Source organism: Phaseolus vulgaris, chromosome 7 (genome assembly GCF_000499845.2).
Source record: "Phaseolus vulgaris cultivar G19833 chromosome 7, P. vulgaris v2.0, whole genome shotgun sequence".
Lineage (NCBI taxonomy): Eukaryota > Viridiplantae > Streptophyta > Magnoliopsida > Fabales > Fabaceae > Phaseolus > Phaseolus vulgaris.
Genome location: NC_023753.2, coordinates 19,164,595 through 19,189,242, shown reverse-complemented (window position 1 = coordinate 19,189,242; position 24,648 = coordinate 19,164,595). Strand labels below are relative to the sequence as shown.

Genomic DNA, 24,648 nt, shown 5'->3' with positions numbered 1-24,648 from the left:
CGCTGAGATTCCAGAACTTCGTGGTGGAAGACTCGAACGAAGAAAGAAGAATGAATCTGGATTTGCTGGATGAGGTCAGGGAGGAGGCGAGAGTGAAAGCCGAAGCGGTAAAGAGAAGAGTTGAGCGAAGGTACAACTCTAAGGTGACGTCAAGGCAGTTTAGAAGCGGCGATCTGGTGATGAGGAAGGCCCATCAGTATGAGATGCAGAACAAGTTATCGCCCAAGTGGACGGGACCGTTCAGAATAACCGAGGCGCTCGGGAACGGCGCCTACCGCTTGGAGACATTAGAAGGATGGGTGATTCCCCGCACCTGGAACGCAACACATCTCAAGTCGTATTACAGTTAAAACCTTGTAAGTAAAGATGAATAGGATGAGATTCGAATAGTTTTTGTTAAAACAATATCAAGGGGGCACTCTTTTTTCCCTGAGGAGGGTTTTTAATGAGGCCACCCAATAAAGAAGATTTTTCCAAAGTTTAAAGCTTCTATGTTTGCATGCTTATGGCTTCGAAAGTTTTAGGAAAAAGGCCTTATTACTCGTATGTGATCTAGGGCAACAGTAAAATTGTATTGCATGCTTCCAGTTTAAAGTTTTAAAGTCCCCATCGCTTTTCGGCGATCGGCGGCACAATTAAGGTTTTAAAGTCCTCATCGTCTCTCAGCGATCGGAGGCACCAACAATGATTAAAAGACCTCTCTGCACCAGCAGATAGAGGCAAGATTAAAAGTCCTCAGTACGTCCAGGGAAGAGGAGATGTAACCCCTGGGAAAAGTAGAGGCACCAGATAAAGTCCTCCTCGACTTTGAGCGAGTGCAGGCGAGATCAGATGAAAAGACCTCTCTGCACCAGCAGACAGAGGCAAGATTAAAAGTCCTCAGTGCATCCAGGGAAGAGGAGATGTAAACCCTGGGCAAAGTAGAGGCACCAGATAAAGTCCTTCTCGCCGTTGAGCGAGTTCAGGCAAAATGAGCTGAAAGGTCAGGGCTGTTTGTGACCTTAAATGGTGGGAAGGGAAGGAAAATGCCTTTCCCCCTGTAAGTGAAACAGTAACGATTGACCCAGTAAGACCAGATCATTGTTCTGAAACTCAGGGAGGTAGAGAAGGATTCGAAAGGCGCCTCTATCCCCAGATGAGGGAACGATGATCAGGTCAAGGGAAAGAAGAAAGGTAACATTGCTAGAGCCCTATGGCGTGAAAAATGAGACAGTAAAAGGGTTGTGCGGCGAGTACCAGATCAGAAGAGTTCCAGGCGATGACAGAAGTAGAGAGGATTTCACTTGGCAGATAAGGTAAACTGTATTTTAATACTAGTTTGAGTAAAAACCTGCTGCCTAGTAAATGATTTTATGTTAGGGTTGTTGCCTTAAGTTCACAAGTTTTGTTGAACGTCATCGCCGAAGAATTGGTGGTTGCTCAAGTTTACTTTGAGTTAACAGTTTGCCAAGTTTTTTAAGGTTAAACAACTTGCTCGAGTTAAAAGCAGTGCATGGAGGGTCAAGTTCAAGTATTGCTGAGTTCACGCAGTTGAGCAAGTTTCGCCAAACAAGGTATCACCTCTGATGATCGATGCCCTCTATGCACTTAGTGCTAGAGCAACAGGCAAGCAAAGTGAAGTAAAAAGAACGATGACTGATGAGTTGTTGGGTGGGTACGTTGCTTGAAGAACGATGACTGATCAGTCTTGCCTTGTCGGAGGAAACTTTTCCAAACAAATTCCTACGCAACAAGCTAGCAGACAGGCTACGCCTTGTCAGTCATCCAGTACAAAGCAGTGCACAAGGGCTGTTAAGGACGAAGCTAAGGGAGTTGTTAGTCGCGATCAAAGTAGAGGCCAAGATGAAAGGAGGCAGATCGCGCTAGGCCTAAGCTGGTTAACATTTAGTCGTGTGCAAAGGGAAAGACAAAGCTTAAGAAAATGCAGAGAAAGAGATATGCGACTGAAACTAGCATATATTAAGCGACAAAGTTTATACAAGTTCAAGTACAACAAATTATGCAGAAGTGTGAAATTACAAAGAAAAAAGAGAGAAAGAGCTCAAGGAGGAGGGGTGAGTTTTCCATCTACCACTTCGTGATAAATGCTGAACTGCGAGAGGTCCAAATCTGGGAGAACGCATCGGATCTGCTCGAGCGCCAGCTCGAATCCGTCAGTAAGGGCGTCAGCACCCACATTCATAAGATCGGCGTTTTCAGCCTCTAATTTTTTCTTTGAGGCCTCCGCAGCATTTTTCTCGGTGGTAAGGGCAGCAAGGGAAGAGGCAGCAAGGGAAGAGGCAGCTTTTTCCAATTGGCCCTTTGCTTCAGACAGTTTGCCCACCACCTCCTCAAGTTTCTTCTCCCCAGTAGCGGCCGCTTCCCTGGTGGACTCGAGCTCCCCCACTAGTTGTGAATTCAGTTGGCGAAGGGAGGAGGTCTCGGCCTGCAGTTGCACCACCTCGCAGTCCAGAGAATTGACGGCTTGCCCCATCAAGATCTCAGTCTTGATGGTCTCCTGGACCTGCGCTAGGTACTCTCCCCTGGCTTTTTCCACCATGCCCCTCATCAGATCTACGGACCCTTGGGCAGCTTCGAAGTCACTTTGCAGTGACTCCTTGTCATGCTCAAGCTCCTTTACCCTCTTCTCCAGGGCTATTTGCTTGCGGTGCTGGGTGGAAAATTCCAAGGAAAGCACAATCTGCTTCGCCAGGTGCAATGACTCGGTTGAAGTTCTCATTACTTGTTCCAGAGCCGCTTGGTCGAGAGCTGGTCCCACCACCTTCAGCGGTAGCAGCGGAGGTTGGCAGTGATGGTGGCGACACGAGAGGTCCCGGGAGATCCCCCGAGCGAGCAGAATCACCCCTAGCAGGTGGAGTGGATTGACCAAGTGGTTGGCCTGCTGGGGGAGGAGATGGCGATCGAGGAGTTGGGGATGGCAGTTGTTTGGGGGAGAGAGAGCATGATGGCACTGGGGCAGGTTGAATAGAGAGGGGCGAGGGTGAACCTTCCTCTATCTCCACTACCTCAATCTCCCCAGGCTGAAGAGATGAAGCCCCCCCAACCGCTGGAAGTGTCCTCTTGCGGTGTATGAGAGGAGAGCCAGAGCTCTCCTCTTCGGTTGAGGGAGCAGGAGCAGCAGCAGCAGCAGATGAAGGAAAGGCCTTCACCAGCTTCCTTCTTTTCCTTCCTGGCTCGGGGCCTTCAGCTGGCGCGACCGAGAGAGGAGAGGCTGCAATAGGATCGGTGGTGGAAGAAGAGGAGTCAGTCCCTTTGGCCCCCCGGAGTTTGGCAAGCTCCAACAAAGCTTTCCTCCTATCCTTCCCTGACATCGTCTCTACATCGAAGGGAAAAAGAAGATTTAGAAGGCCTAGTTATGCAAGTAAGTCAAAATGTATGCAAGCATGCATGAGAATGTGCAAGTATCCCAAGAGGTGGAAGAAGAAGAGCTACCTATGTATTTTTTCAGAGCCAACACATCAAACTCATGTTTGATGAGGAGTGCATAGTTGTACTTGGCCCCTAGGAACAGCCCACATAGCTCGCGCTCGTAGGGGGCCATGGCCTCGAGATCCCGGGGTTTCTTGAACTCAACCACAGGAACCCAGTAGAGGGGGTACCCCTCGAGCAATGTTGGACTTTGTGGGGTGGCAGATATCATGTAGAACCTGCCTTTCCAATCTTTGAAGGATTGCTGATACAGGCCCAAGAGCACCCGTCCAGCAACCCCGTTCAGACTAACCCAGGACCTGTCCCCAGGGTTCTTCGCCTCGAAGAAGTAGAGGAACACGTCCACGGAGGCGTTATGCCCGAAGTAGTTGCAGAGAATTTCAAATGCCCAGATGAAAGCCCAGACATTTGGATGGAGTTTGTAGGGTGCGACGTTCAGCTCCATCATCAACTCCTTCTCGAAAAAGGTGAAGGGCAGGCGCAGCTTCAACCTTTTGAAAATGGCAGAGTAGACGAAGACGAAGGGCACCCCATTGGTGGCCCTATCGTCCGCGCAGATGGGCATCCCTCGAGGAGGAATGCAGACGCGGATGTTGAAGTCGTTCTCCCGATCGATGGCGCAAGAGGGCTCATCTGGGTCACTGCTCAGGAGGGATTTTAGGTGCCCTTGCGGCAGCAAGGTAGAGGTTTCAGCGAGCAACGCTAGGGGAGCCCAGTCATAGACCCTAGCGTTGTCGTGGTAGGAGGTTGCAACGGGTGGTGGTGGAGCTGGAGCACTTGCGGAAGGCTGTGCACCAGAAGACGAGGCGATGATTCAAGCGGTCTGTTTCAAGCGAGCCATTGATAGATAACTGCAGTGGGGGAAAAGCGAAAAGTTAGAATGAATGGAAGGAGAGGGAATGATGAATAGTCTGGTGAAAAACAGAGGAAGGAAATGAGAGAAAGGTCCAGGTGGAAAGAGGAAGAGGGAGAAGCAGAGAGCAGAGTGAAAAGTGCTAAAACCCTAGCCTGGGTCGAGAAGAGGAAAAACAGAGAAGATGGATGCATGATGATGAAAGGAACGAATGCAATCGATGAAAAGAACCTAAATGGACCAAGAAAGAAGAAAAACCATACCTTTGAATGATCGCGGAGGTTCTGAAGATAGAAAGCTGGAAGAAAGATGGAAGCGCAAGAGGGGATTCGCAGAGAGTCTGGGGGTTGATTGAAGAATATGAAGAAACAGTAAAGGCGCGCGCCTATTTGAAAAGAAGGGAAGCGCTAGCGACACTCCACGCTGACCGTTGATGCGCCCACGTGTCGCGAGATTAAGGGAGGTAGTCATAACGTTAAATGGCAGCACGTGAGGTAGCACGTGACGTGGGCCCACTTGCCACGTGGACCAAGGTCGCGACCACTTAGTCTCTTCGCTGAGAACGAGTTCACAGCTCGAGACTGAGGGGCTTGTGATCCGGTCGGTCATCGGTGGTTGATGACGTCAGCAGAAGACAATCACGTGGACCACTCGTAGGGTGACACGTGGACCGGGTGACAGAGAGATCAGGGAGCAGATCATCCAGAGGAGTGATCGGTGGTCAGTAACCAAGCGGTCATCGACAGATCAGTTCCCAGATGAACACCTGGGGGCAGAACGCGAGAAGCAATAGAGCACCGATCAATCATCAGATGCATGGTCATCGGGGGCTCGTGTTACACGCAGTTAAGCTGGGGCTGAGGTTCCCAACAAGAGCGTTACGCACGGACCTCGCATGAACATGTCTCAGAGAATCGTGCATGAGAGTGGCCTAAGGGGGACTATTAAATCGGTCAGTGATTGGTGACTCCCTCAACCCATTACGTGCATGACATCGCGAAAGGGGAATCGTTCGCACAGAGAGCAATGCCTGGTGAGTGTGCTTAGACCAGCCACACCTGGCGTTCTCCTGAGAGTATGCGATTTACCCAGGTGAAGGGAATGCGCTAAGTTACTCCGCCAGGGGATAACTTAGACACTCAGTGAGAAGCGCTAGAGCCTTCAAGTAATGACACGTGTGTGGTGAGTTGCATGCCTCCACGTGTCATCATCTGAGAGGGACGCGGTCCAGACAAAGGTGCACTCCGTGCCGCCGAAGGTACAGACAATCGCAGACACGCACAGACACTCACGTTCTACTGATTCTGGAGGTACGTTGCCACAGAAAAGCACAACAGGGTTCTGACACATGCCAGAGAGGCATAACAGAATTCTGTTAGGCGAAGGGACAGAGGGAGGCATAAAAGAGAATCAGAGTGAGATTCAGAGGGAGGTTTTTTACACGCTGTTTTTACACACATTGTTTTTTCTAGTGATTCTGTGATCTGACTTGAGCGTCGGAGCGCCACCGGCCGCAGAGGCGCCACTGTGTGTTTTTCAGGTTCTCAAAGAGCTATCTGTGGAGCGGACTTGAAGGGCACGTGGTGTCAAGCTGGTGAGGAAGATCGTGACGAGGCAACGCTCTTGCGCTGAGTCAACCGGCAGGATCAGTGAGTGATTGAGAGACTTGTGCCTTCTCTTATTCTAGTCTTATCTTGAGAGCACTCTTGGAACCTCAAGTAGCGGCATCTACACTCATCTTGAAGCTTTTCATCCTTCAAGTGGCGTGTTCCTCTCCAGGGATTCCAACCACATAAGTTCTCTTTCTCCTTTCCATCTAATTCATCCATTTCCATTCCCAAATAAACTCTAAAACATGTCTTAGGCTTTTCTAGTCATTGTAATCGATTTGTTTGCATCCTTTCTTACTTTTGTTTGGTTCATTTGATTTCTAGACTGTTTCAATTAGTTCATTAGCTTCCTATCATGTTTTTGTTCGGTTCATTTGATTTCTAGGTAGTTATAATCGGTTCATTTGACATAAAATGGGTTTCCATATGAGTTTTGGCTTGGTTGCTTATTATTTGGTGAGTTCTTGAATGAAAGAACATTGATCCAATTCTAGAAAAGTTCCTAATCATATTCCAACTCAAGTTGAATCCATAACATGTCATTGAAATATCTCTATCATGTTATTAGAATCATATCATCCAAGTATCAAGGGAACCTCCTCATCTTCTTTCATGTCCATCACAACAAAATCCACAAGGAATGTGAATTTATCCACCTTGGCGAGAACGTCTTCAACCACACCATATGGATACTTTGTTACTTGATCAACTAACTTTAAAGTCATCTTGGTGGGTTTAATCTCCAAATCACCTATTTTCTTCAGCATTGCCAAAGGAATTATATTTACGCTTGCTCCCAAATCCAATAAAGCATTGCCTACAAATAAAGCACCTATAGACATGTGAAGGTTAAAACTCCCTGGGTCCTTGAATTTTTTAGGCAAGCCTTTTTTAATAATGACATTGTATTTATCCTCCAACTCTATATTTCTTTCTTCAATATAGCTCTTATTCTTTCAAAATCTTTCAAATGTTGAATCTTGCTTCAAATTTCCTGCAAAATAATTTTTAGAAAGCAATTTATCAAAGAATTTTCTTTCCTTCTCTTTTTTTTGAAGGAGGATGAGGATATGATAAATCTTTTTCAAGAACACCTCTCTCCTTATTTTCACTTTTTTCTTCCTCACTTCTTTTCTTTTCTCTCTCTATCTCCTCAGTCTCATCTTCTTTTTCAGTTACTGTTGAACCTTGTGGTGTTCAAGCTTTGAAGAATCCAAATCCTTTGAAGGATGTTGAAGCCTTTACTGTGCTTGTTGTTGCTGTGCTGTTTTAGTTTAGTTCTGGGGTAGTTTGAGTGTAGTAATCCACCTTTTGATTAAATCTAAAGCATAGGCATTCTCAATCTTTTTGAAAGTAAAATATTTTCAAACTAAGTTAAAACAACCGATTGTTTTGTCGAAACAACCGATTGTTTATACTTAGATGCTTTGAGAAAAGATTGAAAACTATTTTTCAAAATGGTTGAACTGTTAGAACCAAAACAACCGATTGATTCGAGGAAACAACCGATTGTTTGTTTTGGGACCATAACAGAAAAACTGTTTTATCTTTGACTGAGCTTTAAATGATTTAACTGCTTACGCTCCAGTCATTAAATGCTTTGACCAATCTTTTAATGCAATTTAAGAGTTTGTTAAGATTTGATAACAAACAACATCTTTGAATAAATTCAGATTTGAGTAACAATCTTTTACAAGATTTTGAAAAGAGTTTTTGAGTTTTTCAAAGAGCTGAGATTGCTTAGAGTTTGTGATTGATCAAAGTGTGTGGAATAGGATTCTGCTTGTATTGATTTCAGATTATCTTCTGTAACAAGTGTAATCCTTGTACTATGTGAAACAAGTTTCGTTTCTGTGTTTGCTGAGATTGGCTGTGTGTTCTTGAGGGGATCAAGATCAACAATCTTAGTGTTGGTGTGTTGGCCAAGAAAAGTGTGTGTCTTGAGGTGATCAAGGTCACTTTCTTGGTTGTGGTGTAAGTGATCAAGGTGTGATTGCTTAGTGGATTTCCTCAGGGTTTTTTAGAAGACTGGATGTAGCTATGGATTTGGAGTGAACCAGTATAAACATCTGTGTGCAATCTCTCTATCCCTAACTCTTTAAATTCAGTTTTGTTTGTTGTTTGCTGGTATAAATAACCGATTGTTTCTGTGAAACAATCGATTGTTTTTCTGGTACTGCTGTTTTTGATTGTTGTTTTGGAAAACTGAATTTCTTATCAATTGTTTCTTGAGATAATTTCATTCTTATTTTAAAAGTTTACGAAAACCCTCTTTAAACAATTCACCCCCCTCTAGTTTAAAGCCATCCATTCTAACAGTTACTACATTATTGCAATGCTCTTTTGGGTTGGTTTGGCTGTCAACTGAAAACTGACCACTTTGTATTTCTTCAAATTGTTTGGCCACTTTTTCCATCTGGATCTCTATATTCCTGATCGTTGCCATGCTATTTTCTTCCATTATCACAAGCTTTGTCAGAACGTCTTCAACTTTACGCATTCTTTCAGGCATGGATGGATCCTCAGCTTCAAATGAATTGTTCTAATAAGAACAGTGACCAATAGGATGATCACCTCCACAAAAATCACACTTGATTGATGGACTCTGGCTTTGAGATGAATGAACAACATATAATTGTTGGGGAAATTTAGCCATTTGTGCGGTTAGTTGCTCAATCTAATGTGTTAGAATTTTATTTTGAGCCAAAAGTGCATCTTCTAACAACCTTTCCTTTTGAGTATTTTTTCTATCATGTTGGGCTTGATAATCAGTTGATGCTAATGCATCAATAATCCTTGTCGCTTGTTCTACATCAAGAGCCATCATTGTACCGCCAGTTGTAGCATCTAGGAGAATCTTTGTGTCAAATCTGAGACCAGTGAGTAATATGCTCAGTTGGACAATATCTTCTAACCCATGATTTGGGCATTTTCTAAGTATCATTTTAAATCTTTCCCATGTCTCACAGAATGATTTATCTGCTCCTTGTCTGAACTCAGAAATTTCTGACTTTGCTTTGATGTAGCAAGAAATTGGAAAAAATCTTTGCAAAATTTTTTCCTCTACATCCTTCCAACTAGTGAGACTCTGATTTGGAAGTGATATGAGCCAATCCTTAACCTTTCCTGCCAATGAAAAATAAAACAAGCGCATATAAACATTTTCAAGATCACCGGATTGAAATCCCATTGTTCCCACCAATTCATAGAATGTAGACAAATGCGAACATGGATCCTCATGATCCATTGCTTTGAATTGATGGGTAATGATGAGAGTGAGAAAAGCGAGTTTTATTTCCAAGGCCTTGGCGGTAGCTGGTATTGCAATACTAGAAAAATGTCTTGGCCCTTGGTACATGACATAATCTTCAAGTGTCTTCCTAGGACGTGGTGTTTGTTCTACTGCCATGTTACTTTCTTCCTAAAACATATTAACGGAGAAAAAAAGTAGTGTATTTTTTTTCTTTTTTTTAAAAAAAATAAAAAATAAAAAATAAATTCAAAATAACTTTGAAGATAAAATAAAACATTAAAAAGAATTGAAAAAAAATAAATAAAACACTAAAATGACGTTAGGAAAAAAATAACAAAAATATTCAAAAACAAAAATATAAATAAAATAATAACTTACGTAAAATAAAAACTAAAAACAAGATAAAAGAAAACAAAAGAATATGAATAAATATATATAAAAAAAACTTAAAAATAAAAGAAAATAACTAAGTTAAACTAACAAATAAATACTATAAGTAAAATAAAAACAAAATAAAATAAAATAAAAAGAAACCAAAAAACAGAAAATTATAATTGCAATAACTAACTAAAATCATTTAAAGATAATGCAAACTTACGCAAAAATAAAACAGAAACTAGTAATAATAAATAACTAATTAATATACATAAATAAAACCTACGGCAAACTCAAACTACTTAACTAAACTTAAAAACAAAACAAAACCTGAAATAAATATAATAAAACTAAACAAAATTAAAATAAAAATAAAATAAAAATAAAAACAAATTAAAATAAATAACGTAAAGAAAAAAAATAAAAAAAATAAAACAACAACTTTCTTTTCTAAATCAGCAAATCAATAAATTAAAATAAAATCACATCTGTAATAAAATAAAATAAACAAAATCAAAACAAATCAAAATAATTAAAATATTTAGAATATTTAGGAAATTATAATCCACAAATCAAACCTGTTCCCCGACAATGGTGTCAAAAACTTGATGACTTTTTAGGCAAGTACACCGCATTTGTTAGAAGTAATAATTGTCCCTAAGGACGAATATCGATCCCACAAGGAACAGTGAATTATCGAGTACAATATTCGCTAAATATAACAACAAAACAATAAAGAGAGTTTGAAGTGATGATGTTGGCACTGATCAATAAGAAAACAAACAAATAATTAGTTGCTTCAATTGGAAAAATAGGGATTAAGTTTCATTTCTCTCACTCTCATATATTTTGATTAGCATGTTAATATTAGGTTCTTTGATTGAAATTAATGCCCGTAGAAAATTCATTTATATCGATCTCTCGCATATAAAATTCTTAAGAATGTTTCCTAAATATCGATCTCTCCCATACTTATAAAAACAACTTAGAAATCACAATCAGATGTTACTGACAATTAATATTTCAAGTCTATCTCTAGCACTCAAATATGCTAAGTATTGATGTTTAGGTCTGAACCCTAAAAATACCTCTCGGTTAGATTTAAGATTCTCAATTTGTCACGAAAGTTAAAAGTAAAACAACAATACCAATAATCAATCAAGAATTGAATATTAATATATAAAATATCACCTCAATACGTAAGAGTTAGAGCAGATTACTCCCAATCCCAAATGGTAGAATTAGCCACACATATTTCTAGCAGCTTCCATTCTCCCAATTGGGTTACAATTCACTCTATGGCGTTTTCCTCTCAATATGACACACTAGGGTTGAGCTTCTAGCCCCCTATTTAACCTAATTTTCTAGGGTTAGGTTACTTCCTGTTTCACGCTAATCGGCTGTAAGAAAACATAAAAAAGGCTTAATCTTTCTCTACATCCTTTTCCATTATGGGACCTTCCATCTTTCTCTTTTTAGCTCAAATCATTCCTCTTTAATCCAAATCTCCAATCTTCCCTAGAAATCTACAATTAACACCAAATTTGGGAATAAAATACTCTTATTCAAATAAAGATCATAAAAAATATAAAAAGGTATAATTCATAAATTAGGAATTATTTTATATGTAAATTAGCAATAAATCTTCATAAGTGCCTATATTTTAATATGAAATATTATTGAAATTAGACACTTATCAACAACCAGCCTATTCATCTCAAGCTCATGCTCCCTTAGCTTATCAAACAAAGAAGCAAGTGTCATTGATGTTAAGTCCTTTGAATCTGAAATGGTAGTGACCTTTGGCTGCCATGTCCTATTAAGACACTTCAAGATCTTGATGTTTAGCTTCTCTTTATCAAAAGACTTCCCAAGGCTCATCAAATGATTTACTATATGAGAGAACCGTTTTTGCACATCACATGTGGTCTCTCCTTTTTGCATTATGAAAAGCTCGTACTATTGGATGAGATCATGCTTTATTTCCTTCTTGACATCATTTGTTATTTCATGTGTGACGTCAAGGATGTCCCACATCTCCTTTGTTGAATTACATTGTGATACCCTGAAAAATTCATCACAACTCAAAGCAGAGGTTATTATGTTTTTAGCAATCCAATCAAATTTTGCTTTCTTGCTTTTAGTCTCAGTCCATTCAGATGAAGGTTTATTAATTAAAACCTCATCTCTTTTAACATGAGGAATAAATGGACCATTTTCAATTGTTTCCCAAATACTCTTATCTGTGGAATGCATAAAGATCTTCATCCTTACCTTCCAAAACTGGTAATTTACACCACAAAACAATGGTGGTCTGTTTATGGAAGCACATTCCCCAAAAGGCAATTTGTCAGCCATTAAAACATTTTTTTCAGAAAAACAAAACTTGAATATTTTTCAAGAACCTAGCTCTTGATGCCAATTGTTAGAATTAATGGCTTAAAAATAATGGGGGGAGGGGGGTGAATTGTTTGTCAAAAGATTTTTGCAAAGATTGAATAAGAATGAAGGTTTAACACAAATCACATATTAAGCAATCAAGGAAAGCAATCAAATAATGTAAAAGAAACCGTTTGTAGAATTTCAATCGGTGGAAACTTTGTTTTAACCGGTTGTTTATAGTAGCAACAAAAGCATAATTTAAACAAACAGTTTATAAGGAGTGAGAGAGAGAGAAATATTTACTCAGCCAATTTTATACTGGTTCACTCAATCCTTGATCTACATCTCGTTCCCAGAACAACCACTGGGTTCCACTAGTAACCAATCACAAATTACAATTTACACAACTTTAAAGAGGTGATCTTGAAACCACAAGAATCAGTCACCCTCTTTGCTACACACACCTTTAGTCAGAACACCCTCTGACTTTACATGATTTCCACACACTTTACAAGTTTATGAAAGAACAATTAAAAGAATCAAGAAAGGAACAAATTACATTTGAGTTTACAGGAATCAGAAAGCTCCTATGATAAGAACTTGAACCAGTGCACAATTATTCAGCAATCTTGCAAACTTTTGAAAAACTTCTTTCAAAATCAATCTCAATCTCATTGTATTTGATATCAAACTTCTGTATTTTGTTTTAAAAGAAAAGCCATATTTATAGCACTCAAAACTAGCTGTTCTAGGCAACATTTATGAGCCAAAACAGTTTTGATTCACTTCCAAAACACATTAACAGGTTTTTAAAAAGCTGTTATGAAATCTCACAATAAAACGGTTGAAAAGTCATTTTAACCGGCTGAATTGGTTAGACAATTATTTAACCAAGTCAAAACAATTTTAAAACCTTCAACCAAGCTAAGTGTCAAACAACTGATTATTTCGAGGTTTCAACCGGTTGTTTTTCTCTTTGCTTAGAAAAACACTTTTCTCTTGTAAAACAGATTGAGCAAGCTTGCGCAAGGGACTAGGAAAGATCTTTACAAGGATTCTAAACACATTAGACTAAGCCCAAACCAAAAGCAGCACAGTTTCAACCTTCATCATGGAGTTGAAACATCAAAGCTCCCATGTTCTACAACACAGACCAAACAATAGAACAAGCGAAACACAAACCATAAACGTCTTTCTCATGCGGTCGTCACTGCTTCTTTGCTTGTTGTTTAAGTGTTCATCGTCATTGGGCCAATATTACACCGGTTGGATGGCTTAACAGGTGTAATATGGGTCATATATTACACCCAGGGCATAACTGGATACCCACCCTATCATAATTGGTTACCCATCCACAGGTTCCTTCACATTTACTGGCACACGCAAGACTGGTTACCCGTGTGTCTGTAAGTGGTTACTTATGTGACGTTTATGAGCACCCACTCTTCATGAAAAAAATTTCAAATTTTTTTTTAATACGAGTCATATATTACACCAATTACATGATTTAACCGGTGTAATATGAGCCATATATTACACTTATGGAAGAACTGGACACCCATCCTAATAACATTATGGAAAGCAATGAAGGTGAATAATATGTGGTAGCTAAGGAAGCGTATGTAGTTGAGGATGAAGTCTATTGTGGAGGGATAGTGGATAAGTCTTTGTTGGTCAGTTATAAGGACCATGTGGCTAGACAATTATGGAATGGTGTCGTAGGTAATAATGTCGAAATATCAAACCTGAATTTAATCTGTTATTTATTACACTTGAATTCTCAAATGATATTCATTGGAAATTATACAACCGTGGTAAGCTGAAATTGGTCTCTCATGGGAGAAAAATGAATAAACTGGGAGCACCACATGAACATATATAAGTTGTGAAACATCCCTTTATATATATACATGTGTGTGTATATATATGTGTGATTTTACTTCATTAGACGTTTCAAGAACATATTAGACGATTCTATGAGCAACCTCATTAAACCCTTTCCTATTTCAATTTAGAAGTTAAAATTCGCTCCTTCTTTATAAGATATATCCAAATTTGGTTTTGGAAAGGCTTCTTGAACTTATTAAGAATATCACTAGCTATTTTATTTTCTCAATGTAAATATTTCATACATATTGTTTCAAGGTTAAATACTAATGTTTAAGCGTTTAAAACCTCAAAATGAAAGCTTATGATTTTCCAGATTTATAATTTGTTTCAGAAATTCAAAACAAAATAAGATGTAATGAATTAAATACAATATATATCCTTATACTAACCTAAGCGTATATTATTTTATGCATTTTCTACACGAAGTATCTATTGGTTTATTTCACTAATATAAAATTGAGAATCCAAGACAGCTTATTATGACAGATCTAATCCACCCATCATAATAAGTGTAGCGATGATAATATTGTAAACAAATTAAACTTTATTATATTGGTTATTAGTAGAACTGACATAATAAAAATTTACTATGATTCTTGTTATTCTAAATGGTATAGAAATTTTTTCTAATGTCAATTGTACTTAGAACTATCATAATAACTCTTCTCATTTTTCTTTTCATTTTAGGGTTCTTTCTCATTACCGTTGTTTCCCCTTCTTTTCCATTGGCAACAAGTATTGTCTTGCATTTTCAGTGGCCCGAGTATTGTCTCGCATTTCCGTGGCAACGAGCATTATCTGTTTTCCAATTTTAACCTATAATGTCCTTCATTTGCATTTCCCTTTCTCTTTCTCATTTTCTCTAACAATTAACGTTTTGTCCGTTCAACCCTAATATTTATCTGTGGTGAAAATTCATTCCTAACACACATTTTGCTTTATGCTATATCTCGATTAACATTGTTGTGCAATTTTTCACAAAGAGAGAGAAGATCAATCGCGAGGAGAAGCGAAACATGATCTCTAGTGCGATGGCTTGCATCGCCTCGAGCGTCGTTGTGGTAGAGGATTTCGTGTCAAAGTTTGTGACGACGATAAAGCGGTGAGGTCTGGACTCAAAGGAGAAGGCAGTGTTCTAGATGACAGAGGTTCCAGAGAACACGATGATGGAAGAGGCCCAAAGACGAGCCCAAATGCAAGCCCAACAAAGAGAAGATTCGGGCCTACCATTAGAGCCATGACCAAGAAGATTTAAGAAGATTGGAATACTGCTACTGATGGCAGGGAAACCTTCTTGTACATGTTTAAAATGCCATAACTCTAGTGTAGATTAGGATTTAATTTTTGTCAAAGTAGAATACAAAATTTTATTTGTTATTTTTCCTTAGATGAAATTTGGCACCTAAAAAAAACAACCTAGGTTAAATTAAGGTTCCTTAAACACCTAATTTAAACAAGGCCGGTTATGACTAAGCCATGGAGAAGAGTGCACATGTTCCACATGTTTTACATGTGCTAAAAGCTATCCAACACATGCGCCATGTGCTATGTCCAAAATAGGCGCCAAATTCAAAATGCAAATTCCATTTGCATTTAGCTTTCATTTCACTTGTATTTGGCTTTTCAAATTCCGGCCCTCCATTGCTATAAAAGGAGGTGCTTGGTTCATGAATTTCTCAAGATTAATGAAGAGTGAATTGCTACCAAAATTGTGGCAATTTCACTTATTGTGAGATGGCCTCACCGCTCACTCTCCACACCTAGCATGCACCTCCAAGGAAACCAAAACTCTATGTGAGTTCCTTGTTCATCTTCCTTCATTGATGCTTCCGCCATTCCTCCAAAGAAAACGCAAATCGGATGAAGGCATACTCCATCAAGTGGTATCATGAGCCTAGGTTCTTCAAGAGCTAAGTGTGCCTTTTTCTTTTTATTTTAATTTTGTGTTGTTTTTCATATTTCTGTGTTCTTCATCATAAGATCCTTGAATGTATTGCTGTTTTGCATTTTAATTTTGATTTAGATGCTGTTTGGATAAATCCAATAGGTGCAATGTGTTCAAATTGTTCTTGAGCTTCTAATTTCAATTTTGTGTATGATTCCTTTGAGTTTTCGTGTTGTTGTTTTAATTTTGCTAGATTTGAGTATTTTTTGCAATTTTAATCGGTTCATTTGATTGTGATTAAGTCATTTTGATTTTTGAATCCATAGATGTTTTGTCAACTCATGTTTCTCCTAAATTGTCATCACTTCTATGTAGTACTTTTCTTGATAATTTTGGTTCATTGATTTTAGTTTTGAGTGCAGTTTCTAATCTGTTTTGTTTAGCCTTTGGTGCATTTTAATTTTTAGATTTGAGTTCATATTTGTGTGCTAGATCAACACAAGTTCCTATACATCAATTATATTGTGTTTTTGAAGTTTCTTAAAACTGTTTTTAGTTCTAGATTAGGATTCTATATTCTGTGCTGGCTGTTTTTGTTTATGAAATTAAAATTCGTTGGAGAAAAAATGTTAAATTCTGGATCTAAACAGATTGAAGTGTTAAAAAAAAGTGAAGCAGAATTCGAAATAGGAAAAAAATGATAAATCAAATTCAAACAGTGTGCAATTCTGGCGCGAAATAAACGGTGAAGTGGCATCAAATTTGAAAAATTTATCATAATTAATTGATGCACTCTTTTAGGATGATTCCAGCGCCAAAAGTTAGTTAAGATCTTGAGCTGTTTGTGGTTTAAAATTTAAATTCAAATTTGAAATATCTAGCTCAGAATAAAATTTTTAAGTCACGTATTTGATACCTCAAAATTCCAGTAGTATTGTTTTGGTTTTATTAATCCAATTCTAATGCCATTCATTAGGTTCAATTTGTGTGCTATCTTTTGTTGAGTACCTTATTTTGTTTGCTTGTCAATTTTTGTTCAATTACTCTTTCAAGTTGTCATATATCAACTCCCTTTGCTGTATTCCAATTTCAAATTGATTTTTGTTGCTTTAACTTTTGTTGACCTCATTTCTTGGCAGATAAGTAATTCGAAGGTGCATTGTTAAGTTTGGAGTTAACATCTTTGGTGAGAGCTTTATCATTTAGTAAGTTCTGATTTGAATTCTGAAAGTTGAATATCCTTGAGAGGTTGAGCAAGAGGACAACAACAAGTGAGCTTAAACACTTACACAAAGAAGGAGTGCCAAAAAGAAAAGAAGGATTGCATAGAATAGGAATTTCTAAAATTTGTCAATCCAATTTTTTCTTTGTAATTTTCTTTGAATTGTACTTTGCAAAACCTTGAACAATTAGTGGATTAATTGCGTATTAGATGGTGAGTGTGTCTTTAAGGTTCAAAGTGCCAAGAAGCCTCACCTTAGGAAATGCCTAGTTTACAAGTTTTTCTAAGATAGCATTTTTTTATTAAAGTGTTTAATTGCTTTGTATTGTTTGTTTGCATAAAAATTGTGTTTTCATTCTTGATTGTGCTCTAAGTGAAATTACTTAGAGAAAGGTTTGTGAAAGTCTTGAAGGATAGAATCTGGCTAGGAAAGGCTTGGTACTTAAGTGATCCAAGTGATTCACCTCCCTTTCTTGGGAATATACCTACATTACTCCACTTATCTTTCTTTTGGTAAATTGCTTTTAACACATAACTTTAGCCATGTCTTCTCATTCTCTTCACTCTAGTGAAAATGATAGAGAGTTTATTAAATCTCTTTTGAAACAACTAGCACAAGACTTTCAATCACTTTCATATAGACAATATGAGACCCAACTCAATGAAATGGATGCTCATTTTGCTTTGATGGAAGAAGAGTTGAAAATGGTTAAAGAAAGGGATGAATACACCAAATACAAAAAAAATTCGCATGCATCTAGCTCTAGGGGAGATGAATCTTTTGGGGAACAAGGTCTTAGACTTAATGGATATTATCCACCACCCCCTAGGAGAGTTAGAAAAGAAAGTACTAAGGAGGTTAGGGTAGATATACCTTATTTCCATGGGAAAGAAAATGTAGAAGTTTATCTAGATTGGGAAATGAAGGTAGAACAATTATTTGCTTGCCACAGAGTAAGTGAGGAAAGAAAGGTACCCTTAGCCACCCTAAGCTTTCAAGGAAATGTTATGTATTGGTGGACTTCCCTAGAGGAAGATATGTGTCTTCATAAGGATCCTCCCATAGAGTATTAGAATGATCTTAGGGGAGCTTTAAGACGCCGCCATATTCCCTTCTATTATAATAGGGAGTTAATGGAAAAGCTCCAAAGACTATGAGCGTAGAGGAATATAAGCAGAAAATGGAATTATATATGATGAAAGCCTCAATTAGGGAGTTTGAGCCCACCACCAAAGCAAGGTTTTTGAGTGGATTCAATCTTGAGATTAGAGATAGAGTTGAACTTCTTCCCTATAGAGACTTGAATGATTTAATTCAACTTTGTATCAAAGTTGAACAACAAAATTTAAGGAACAGTTCAAGTCATAGGGAACGTTCATATTCTAACTCTTATCCGAAAAGAGAGTATAAAAGGGAGGAAACCACAAAGAAAAAACCTAAAGAAACTCCCAAAAATATAGATAAAGATGTGATACCCCCACAACCCTGTAGCCGAGATACCAAATGTTTTAAATGCTTTGGAAGAGGTCATATAGCTGCCCAATGCCCAAATAGGAGAACCAAACTCTTAAGAGGGAAGGATGAAATAGCAGCCAAAGTGATGAAGCTAGTGGGGGAGAAGAAAAAGAAAATAGTGAAGGGGTATATCCATGTGAGGGTGAGTTAATGATGATCTGTAGAATCCTCAATATTCAACCTAGTATAAACCAAGAGACACAAAGGGAGAACATTTTCCACACAAGGTGTAAAATTTTCGAAAATGTGTGCCTCTCATTGTGCACAATGGTTCTTGTTGCAACTGTTGTAGCGGTAGGATGGTTGAAGTTGAATCAACAATTAATACCTCACCCTAAACCTCATAAACTTCAGTGGATCAATGAAGATGAGGAATTAACTATAGATCCACAAGTGAAAGTCGAGTTTTCTGTGGGAAACTATAAAGATAAAGTTTTATGTGATGTAGTTCCCATGGAAGCTTGTCATATTTTGTTGGGTAGACCTTGGCAATTTGATAAGAAAACTATGCACAATGGTCTTACCAATGAGATTACTTTCACTCACAAAGAAAAGAAGTTTTTACTTTATCCCTTATCATCTTAACAAGTGGTAAAGGACCAAGTGCAAATGAGAAAAAAAAGAGAGGAAGAGAAAAAAAAAATTAAAAAACCAAAAAAAAGCCCTTAGGGAAAAAGAGGCGTGGGAGAAGAGTGTTCATTTCTACAAGGTCATTCAGAAAGAAGAAAAATTTAAAAACAAAATTAAGTCCGTCCTTTGGATTAAGCGGAACTGGGGAAAACCATTCACGATTACTGGCTTCAAACCAATGACTGGGACTGGGGGGTGCTTCGGCAGCCAGACGCACTACTAACGTCAACAATCTCTTTCTTCATATACGATACCGTTCGGTTTGATATCCGAAACTATAGATATGACACAATAAAGAGATTCCCATGGTAGGAATACAAAGAAAGTCCTACAAATGAAGACTTGGGCCTGTCAAGCCTGCTTTCAGTGGCAGTTGGAAAAGGCCAAGAAGCTAGGGAAAGTAAGTCGAAAGCAATAGCACAGTTCGAAAGCTCCTTAAAGATTGGGATGAGTCGATGTCGGTCTATGGTGTGAAAACACTTCCTGATGTCGAATTCCAAAAACCAGCGAGAGGTTCCCCACTCTTCTTTGATCCGTCTTAGGGCCGAGTAGCGGCCTCGACCCGAGCGGAAGTGCGATGTGTCTGGAAACTCGGGATCATAAATGGATTCAAGTACCATTCTGATCGCCTGAACAACCTTTAGGCTTCCTGCTTTGTAAAGGAACACTTACATACCCTGTCTTGTTGGTGCCCAGAAAAGATGGCAAGTGGAGAATTTTTTTTTTTTCAGCAAAGAATTAAGTAAATTAAGGGGATACTTCAAGGGTATCCCAACCCTTATACAAAAACTAACAACAAGTATAAAAAGAAGATAAAAAAAGTGTGTTGTGATTGTAGAGCCATCAATAACATCACCATCAAGCATAGGCATCCAATTCCAAGACTAGATGACATGCTTGATGAATTGCATGGGTCCACCATATTTTCTAAAATTGATCTTAAAAGTGGATATCATCAAATTAGAATTAAAGAAGGTGATGAGTGGAAAACCGCTTTTAAAACCAAATTTGGACTATATGAGTGGTTAGTGATGCCTTTTGGGCTCACTAATGCACCTAACACCTTTTTGAGGTTATTGAATCATGTCTTAAGGGATTGTATAGGTAAATATGTAGTAGTTTATTTTGATGATATATTAGTGTATAGCCAAAGCCTAGAATCTCACCTAAGTCACCTTAGGGAAGTTCTCCTAGTGCGGAGGAACAATAGTTTGTTTGCTAATAGAGATAAATGTACTTTTTGTGTTGATAGTGTAGTCTTTTTAGGATTTATAGTTAACAAAAATGGGGTACATGTTAATCCCAAAAAAGTCAAAGCCATCCAAGAATGGCCAATCCACAAAATGTAGGAGAGGTTAGGAGTTTTCATGGATTATTAGCAAGCTTTTATAGAAGATTTGTGCCTAACTTTTCAAGTCTAGCTTCACCACTCAATGAGTTAGTGAAGAAAAACGCTCCATATTGTTGGACCAAGAAGTAGATAAAGCCTTCAAGAGGCTAAAAGCTCAACTCACTATTGCACCCATTCTAGCTTTACCAAATTTTGCAAAAACTTTTGAGCTAGAGTGTGATGCATCGGGAGTAGGCATAAGAGCAGTGTTGTTGCAAGGTGGACACCCAATTGCTTATTTCAGTGAAAAACTTCATGGTGCCACCCTCAACTACCCAACCGATGATAAGGAACTCTATGCATCTGTGAGGGCCTTAAAGACTTAGGAGCACTATCTAGTTTCTAAAGAATTTTTCATTCATAGTGATCACGAGTCTTTAAAATATTTGAAAGGTCAACATAAGTTGAACAAACGTCATGCAAAATGGATGGAATTTCTTGAACAATACCCTTATGTTATCAAATAGAAGAAGGGCGATACAAACATTGTGGTTGATGCTCTCTCAAGGAGACATGCCCTATTTTCAAAACTTGGAGCTCAAATTCTTGGATTTGAAAACATAATTGAACTTTACAAAGAAGATCATGATTTTGCATCCATCTTTGCTAAATGTGAACATAGAGCACAAGGAGGGTTTTATGTGTGTGAGGGGTATCTTTTTAAAGAAGGAAAAATCTGCATACCCCAAGGAACACATAGAAAACTTCTTGTAAAAGAATCTCATGAAGGAGATCTCATGTGCCATTTTGGGGTTGACAAAACTCTAGAGCTTTTAAAAGGAAAATTCTTTTGGCCACATATGAGAAGAGACGTTCATAGACATTGTTTTAGATGCATATCATGTTTAAAAGCTAAATCTAAAACAATGCCTCATGGACTATATACTCCTTTACCTTTTGCAAGTGCTCCGTGGGAAGACATTAGCATGGATTTTATTCTAGGACTTCCTAGGACAGTAAGAGGTTTTGATTCCATTTTTGTGGTTGTGGATCGATTTAGTAAGACGGCACATTTTATTCCATGCCACAAGATGGACGATGTTAATAATATCTCTAAACTCTTCTTTAGAGACGTGGTAAGACTTCATGGGCTACCTAGAAGCATAATTTCTGATAGAGATCCAAAATTTATAAGTCATTTGGGAAAGGCTTGGAACCAAATTGAACTTTTCAACTTCTTGTCATCCTCAAACAGATGGTCAAACGGAAGTTGTAAATCGATCTCTTGGTACTATGCTTAGGGCAATCATGAAAGGCAACCATAGATCTTGGGATGAGTATCTTCCCCATATTGAGTTTGCATACAATAGAGTAGTCCATTAAACTACTAATATTTCTCCATTTGAGGCTGTTTATAGGTTCAATCCTCTTACTCCTTTAAATTTGTTGCGACTTCCTAATCCACAAGAATTTGTGCATAAGGAAGGAGTAACAAAATTTGAATTTGTTAAGAAAATGCATGAGAGGATTAAAGAACAAATACAACAACAAACAGAGAAATATGTAAAACATAGCAATAAGGGGAAGAGAGAGATAATCTTTGAAGAAGGAGATTTAGTTTGGCTTCATCTTAGGAAAGATAGATTTCCAACTAAGAGAAAGTCCAAACTTAGTCCCCAGGGTGATGGACCCTTCCAAATTCTCAAAAGAATCAACAACAATGCATACATTCTTGATTTACCTGAAGAATATGGAGTTCATAATACTTTTAATTTTGTAGACCTAATGCCTTTTGCAGGAAGTAATGAAGAAGAAGAAGTAGAACATTGGATTTGATGACAAATCCTTTTCAAGAGGGAGGGAGTGATGGAAAAGGCCCAAGGACGAGCCCAAATGCAAGCCCGTCAAAGAGAAGATCCGGGCCTACCACTAGAGCCATGGCCAAGAAGATTCAAGAAGATTGGAATACTGCTACTGATGGCAGGGAAACCTTCTTGTACATGTTTAAAATGCCATAACTCTAGTGTAGATTAGAATTTAATTTTTGTCAAAGTACAATAGGAAATTTTATTGGTTATTTTTCCTTAGATGAAATTTGGCACCTAAAAAAAACCAACCTAGGTTAAATTAGGGTTCCTTAAACACCTAATTTATCCAATGCCGGTTATGACTAAGCCATGGAGAAGAGTGCACATGTTCCACATGTTTTACATGTGCTAAAAGCTTTCCAACACATGCTCCATGTGCTACGTACAAAATAGGTGCCAAATTCAAAATGCAAATTCCATTTGCATTTAGCTTTCATTTTTCTTGTATTTGGCTTTTCAAATTCCAGCCCTCCATTGCTATAAAAGGAGGTGCTTGGTTCATGAATTTCTCAAGATTAATGAAGAGTGAATTGCTACCAAAATTGTGCCAATTTCACTCATTGTCTCCTACCTCCCAGGATAGACACTTAGTCTTCATTTTTCACCTATTTCAAGTGAGATGGAGTCACCACTCACTCTCCACACCTAGCATGCACCTCCAAGGAAACCAAAACTCTAAGTGAGTTCCTTGTTCATCTTTCTTCATTGATGCTTCGCCATTCCTCCAAAGGAAACGCAAATCGGATAAAGGCATACTCCATCACGCGAGGTTGTCACTGAAATTTGTGCGACATTGCCGATGCAGATAAGCTCGTGCACACAGAGGGTGCGGTAGATTGTTTGAACGAGAGGTCTATTAATTTTTTTGTTAAAATTAGTGAGTTCTTAAATCTGGAATTATTATGCAGAACATTTTTTGTCAGTATTATTGTTCTTGTCGGTTGACTCGTTCGCCGGTTGACTCCAACGACGATTTCACGCCCTCTTATCTCTTCCTAGGTTTGCGCTTCACTGGATCGAAACACTTTGTACCTGCAAAGAAAAAGGGACGCCCTAGAGGCCGTTTGCACTTTGACGCTCAAGTCAATACTGGTGTTAAGAAACAATATGTGAGTGTAATAGTTCAAATCTCAGAAACTGCGTACCTTGTGATTTTTCTTACTACCCTTTATATAGTATAGGGTTTCTTCCATTTCTGTTACCCGCATTTAGGGTTTCTGGAGGAATGCTCTTGCGCTGCTATTACCCAATCTTAGTGTAATCTAGCGCGTAAGGCTCCCCATGCTAGAGTTCAAGCTCTAACAGAATGCCCCCTGGTACCAACTTGTGCACCAAATCTCTAGGACAATCCATTCTGGGGGTGCCCTAACTATTCACGTGCCATGCATGTGGCTTCCCCTGGAAACCCTAACCCTAATGGGCCTTCATGGCTTCTAAGACTCTTTACTCGTGTCGCGCCCAATTACGCTATCTACACCTCACACATGGACACCCTGTGACTTAGGCTTCCCCCCTACCTCTGGGCGTTTTACTGATAACTGGTGTGTTTCCTGGGACCCACCTTTCATGGCCCAATTTAGCTGTCTGAACCACCGATGTCCGACGTCACATCAGCCTTATTCTGTTGCCGAGGACACGTCGGCATATCCTGGTGATCGACATCCGACAACTAATCGGCACATTGGCTCATGCCGCTTGTGGGACACTGACTCATGCCGCTTGTGGGACCCAACTTACGTGATCCGAGGACTGGTCGGTACACAAGCCCTTTAGTCTCGAGCTGTTAACTTGACTAAGTCATCGCCCTTGACGACCTACGTGGCGCTAGGTGAAAGGACGTGAACAGTGCACCGAAGTGACGTCTCTCCGTACTTGTTTTAATCTACACACATGTGGCTGGATCAATGACTAGGACTTATTGTCGTTTGCGCTCCCTTGTTTACGTTAAACTCTTTCAAAACCCCACGCTTGTTCACTGTTCCATCACTTCGCTGAAACTTTCTTCGATCATTAGCTTTTCTCTCGAACGCTCTATTTTCTCCTTCATCCATCTTCAACCTTCAACCCTTAACTGCTTAAAGGTATGATTTTTATTTCATGACTTGCTCTTGTTTCATGATTCCGCTGCTCATAACATGCTATAACTGCTCTGGGTCTGTTTAAGATTTCCGCACTTTAGGTTTTTCTGCAGTTTACATTGTTTGTGTTCTTCAACTGTTGCGTTTCTATTTCTCTAGTTCATTGAGCCACGTCGTAGCTTCTTTTGAACCCTCGTTTTTCTTCCTTTCTCTTCTCCCTTTTTAGCTTTCTTCATGATGGCCAGAACCAAAACCACCTCCAACCCTTCTCCCAACGTTGATTACAAAGCCCTTTACCCTTGGGCTTCTGCTGGCCTCCTCACCGAG

At 38.9% G+C, this 24,648-nt stretch overlaps 2 protein-coding genes and 1 non-coding gene across 3 annotated transcripts; 1 reads left to right on the top strand and 2 right to left on the bottom strand.

Annotated features, from left to right (window-relative positions):
• Positions 1–2,606: 2,606 nt before the first annotated feature.
• Positions 2,607–3,311, bottom strand: LOC137829203 (uncharacterized). The gene has a single exon (XM_068635999.1). It carries the CDS (start codon positions 3,309–3,311, stop codon positions 2,607–2,609), a length of 705 nt encoding a protein of 234 aa, XP_068492100.1.
• A 3,156-nt stretch (positions 3,312–6,467) lies between these two features.
• On the bottom strand, positions 6,468–8,404 carry LOC137829202 (uncharacterized). Its single transcript, XM_068635998.1, has 2 exons — positions 8,179–8,404; positions 6,468–6,709 (listed from the first exon to the last, which is right to left on the bottom strand). The coding sequence occupies exons 1-2, from the start codon at positions 8,402–8,404 to the stop codon at positions 6,468–6,470; spliced, it is 468 nt and encodes a 155-aa protein (XP_068492099.1).
• Positions 8,405–8,804: 400 nt separating this feature from the next.
• LOC137830784 (small nucleolar RNA R71) lies at positions 8,805–8,906 on the top strand. Its single transcript, XR_011084265.1, has one exon. It is a non-coding gene; the product is annotated as a small nucleolar RNA R71 (small nucleolar RNA).
• The last annotated feature ends 15,742 nt before the right edge of the window (positions 8,907–24,648 follow it).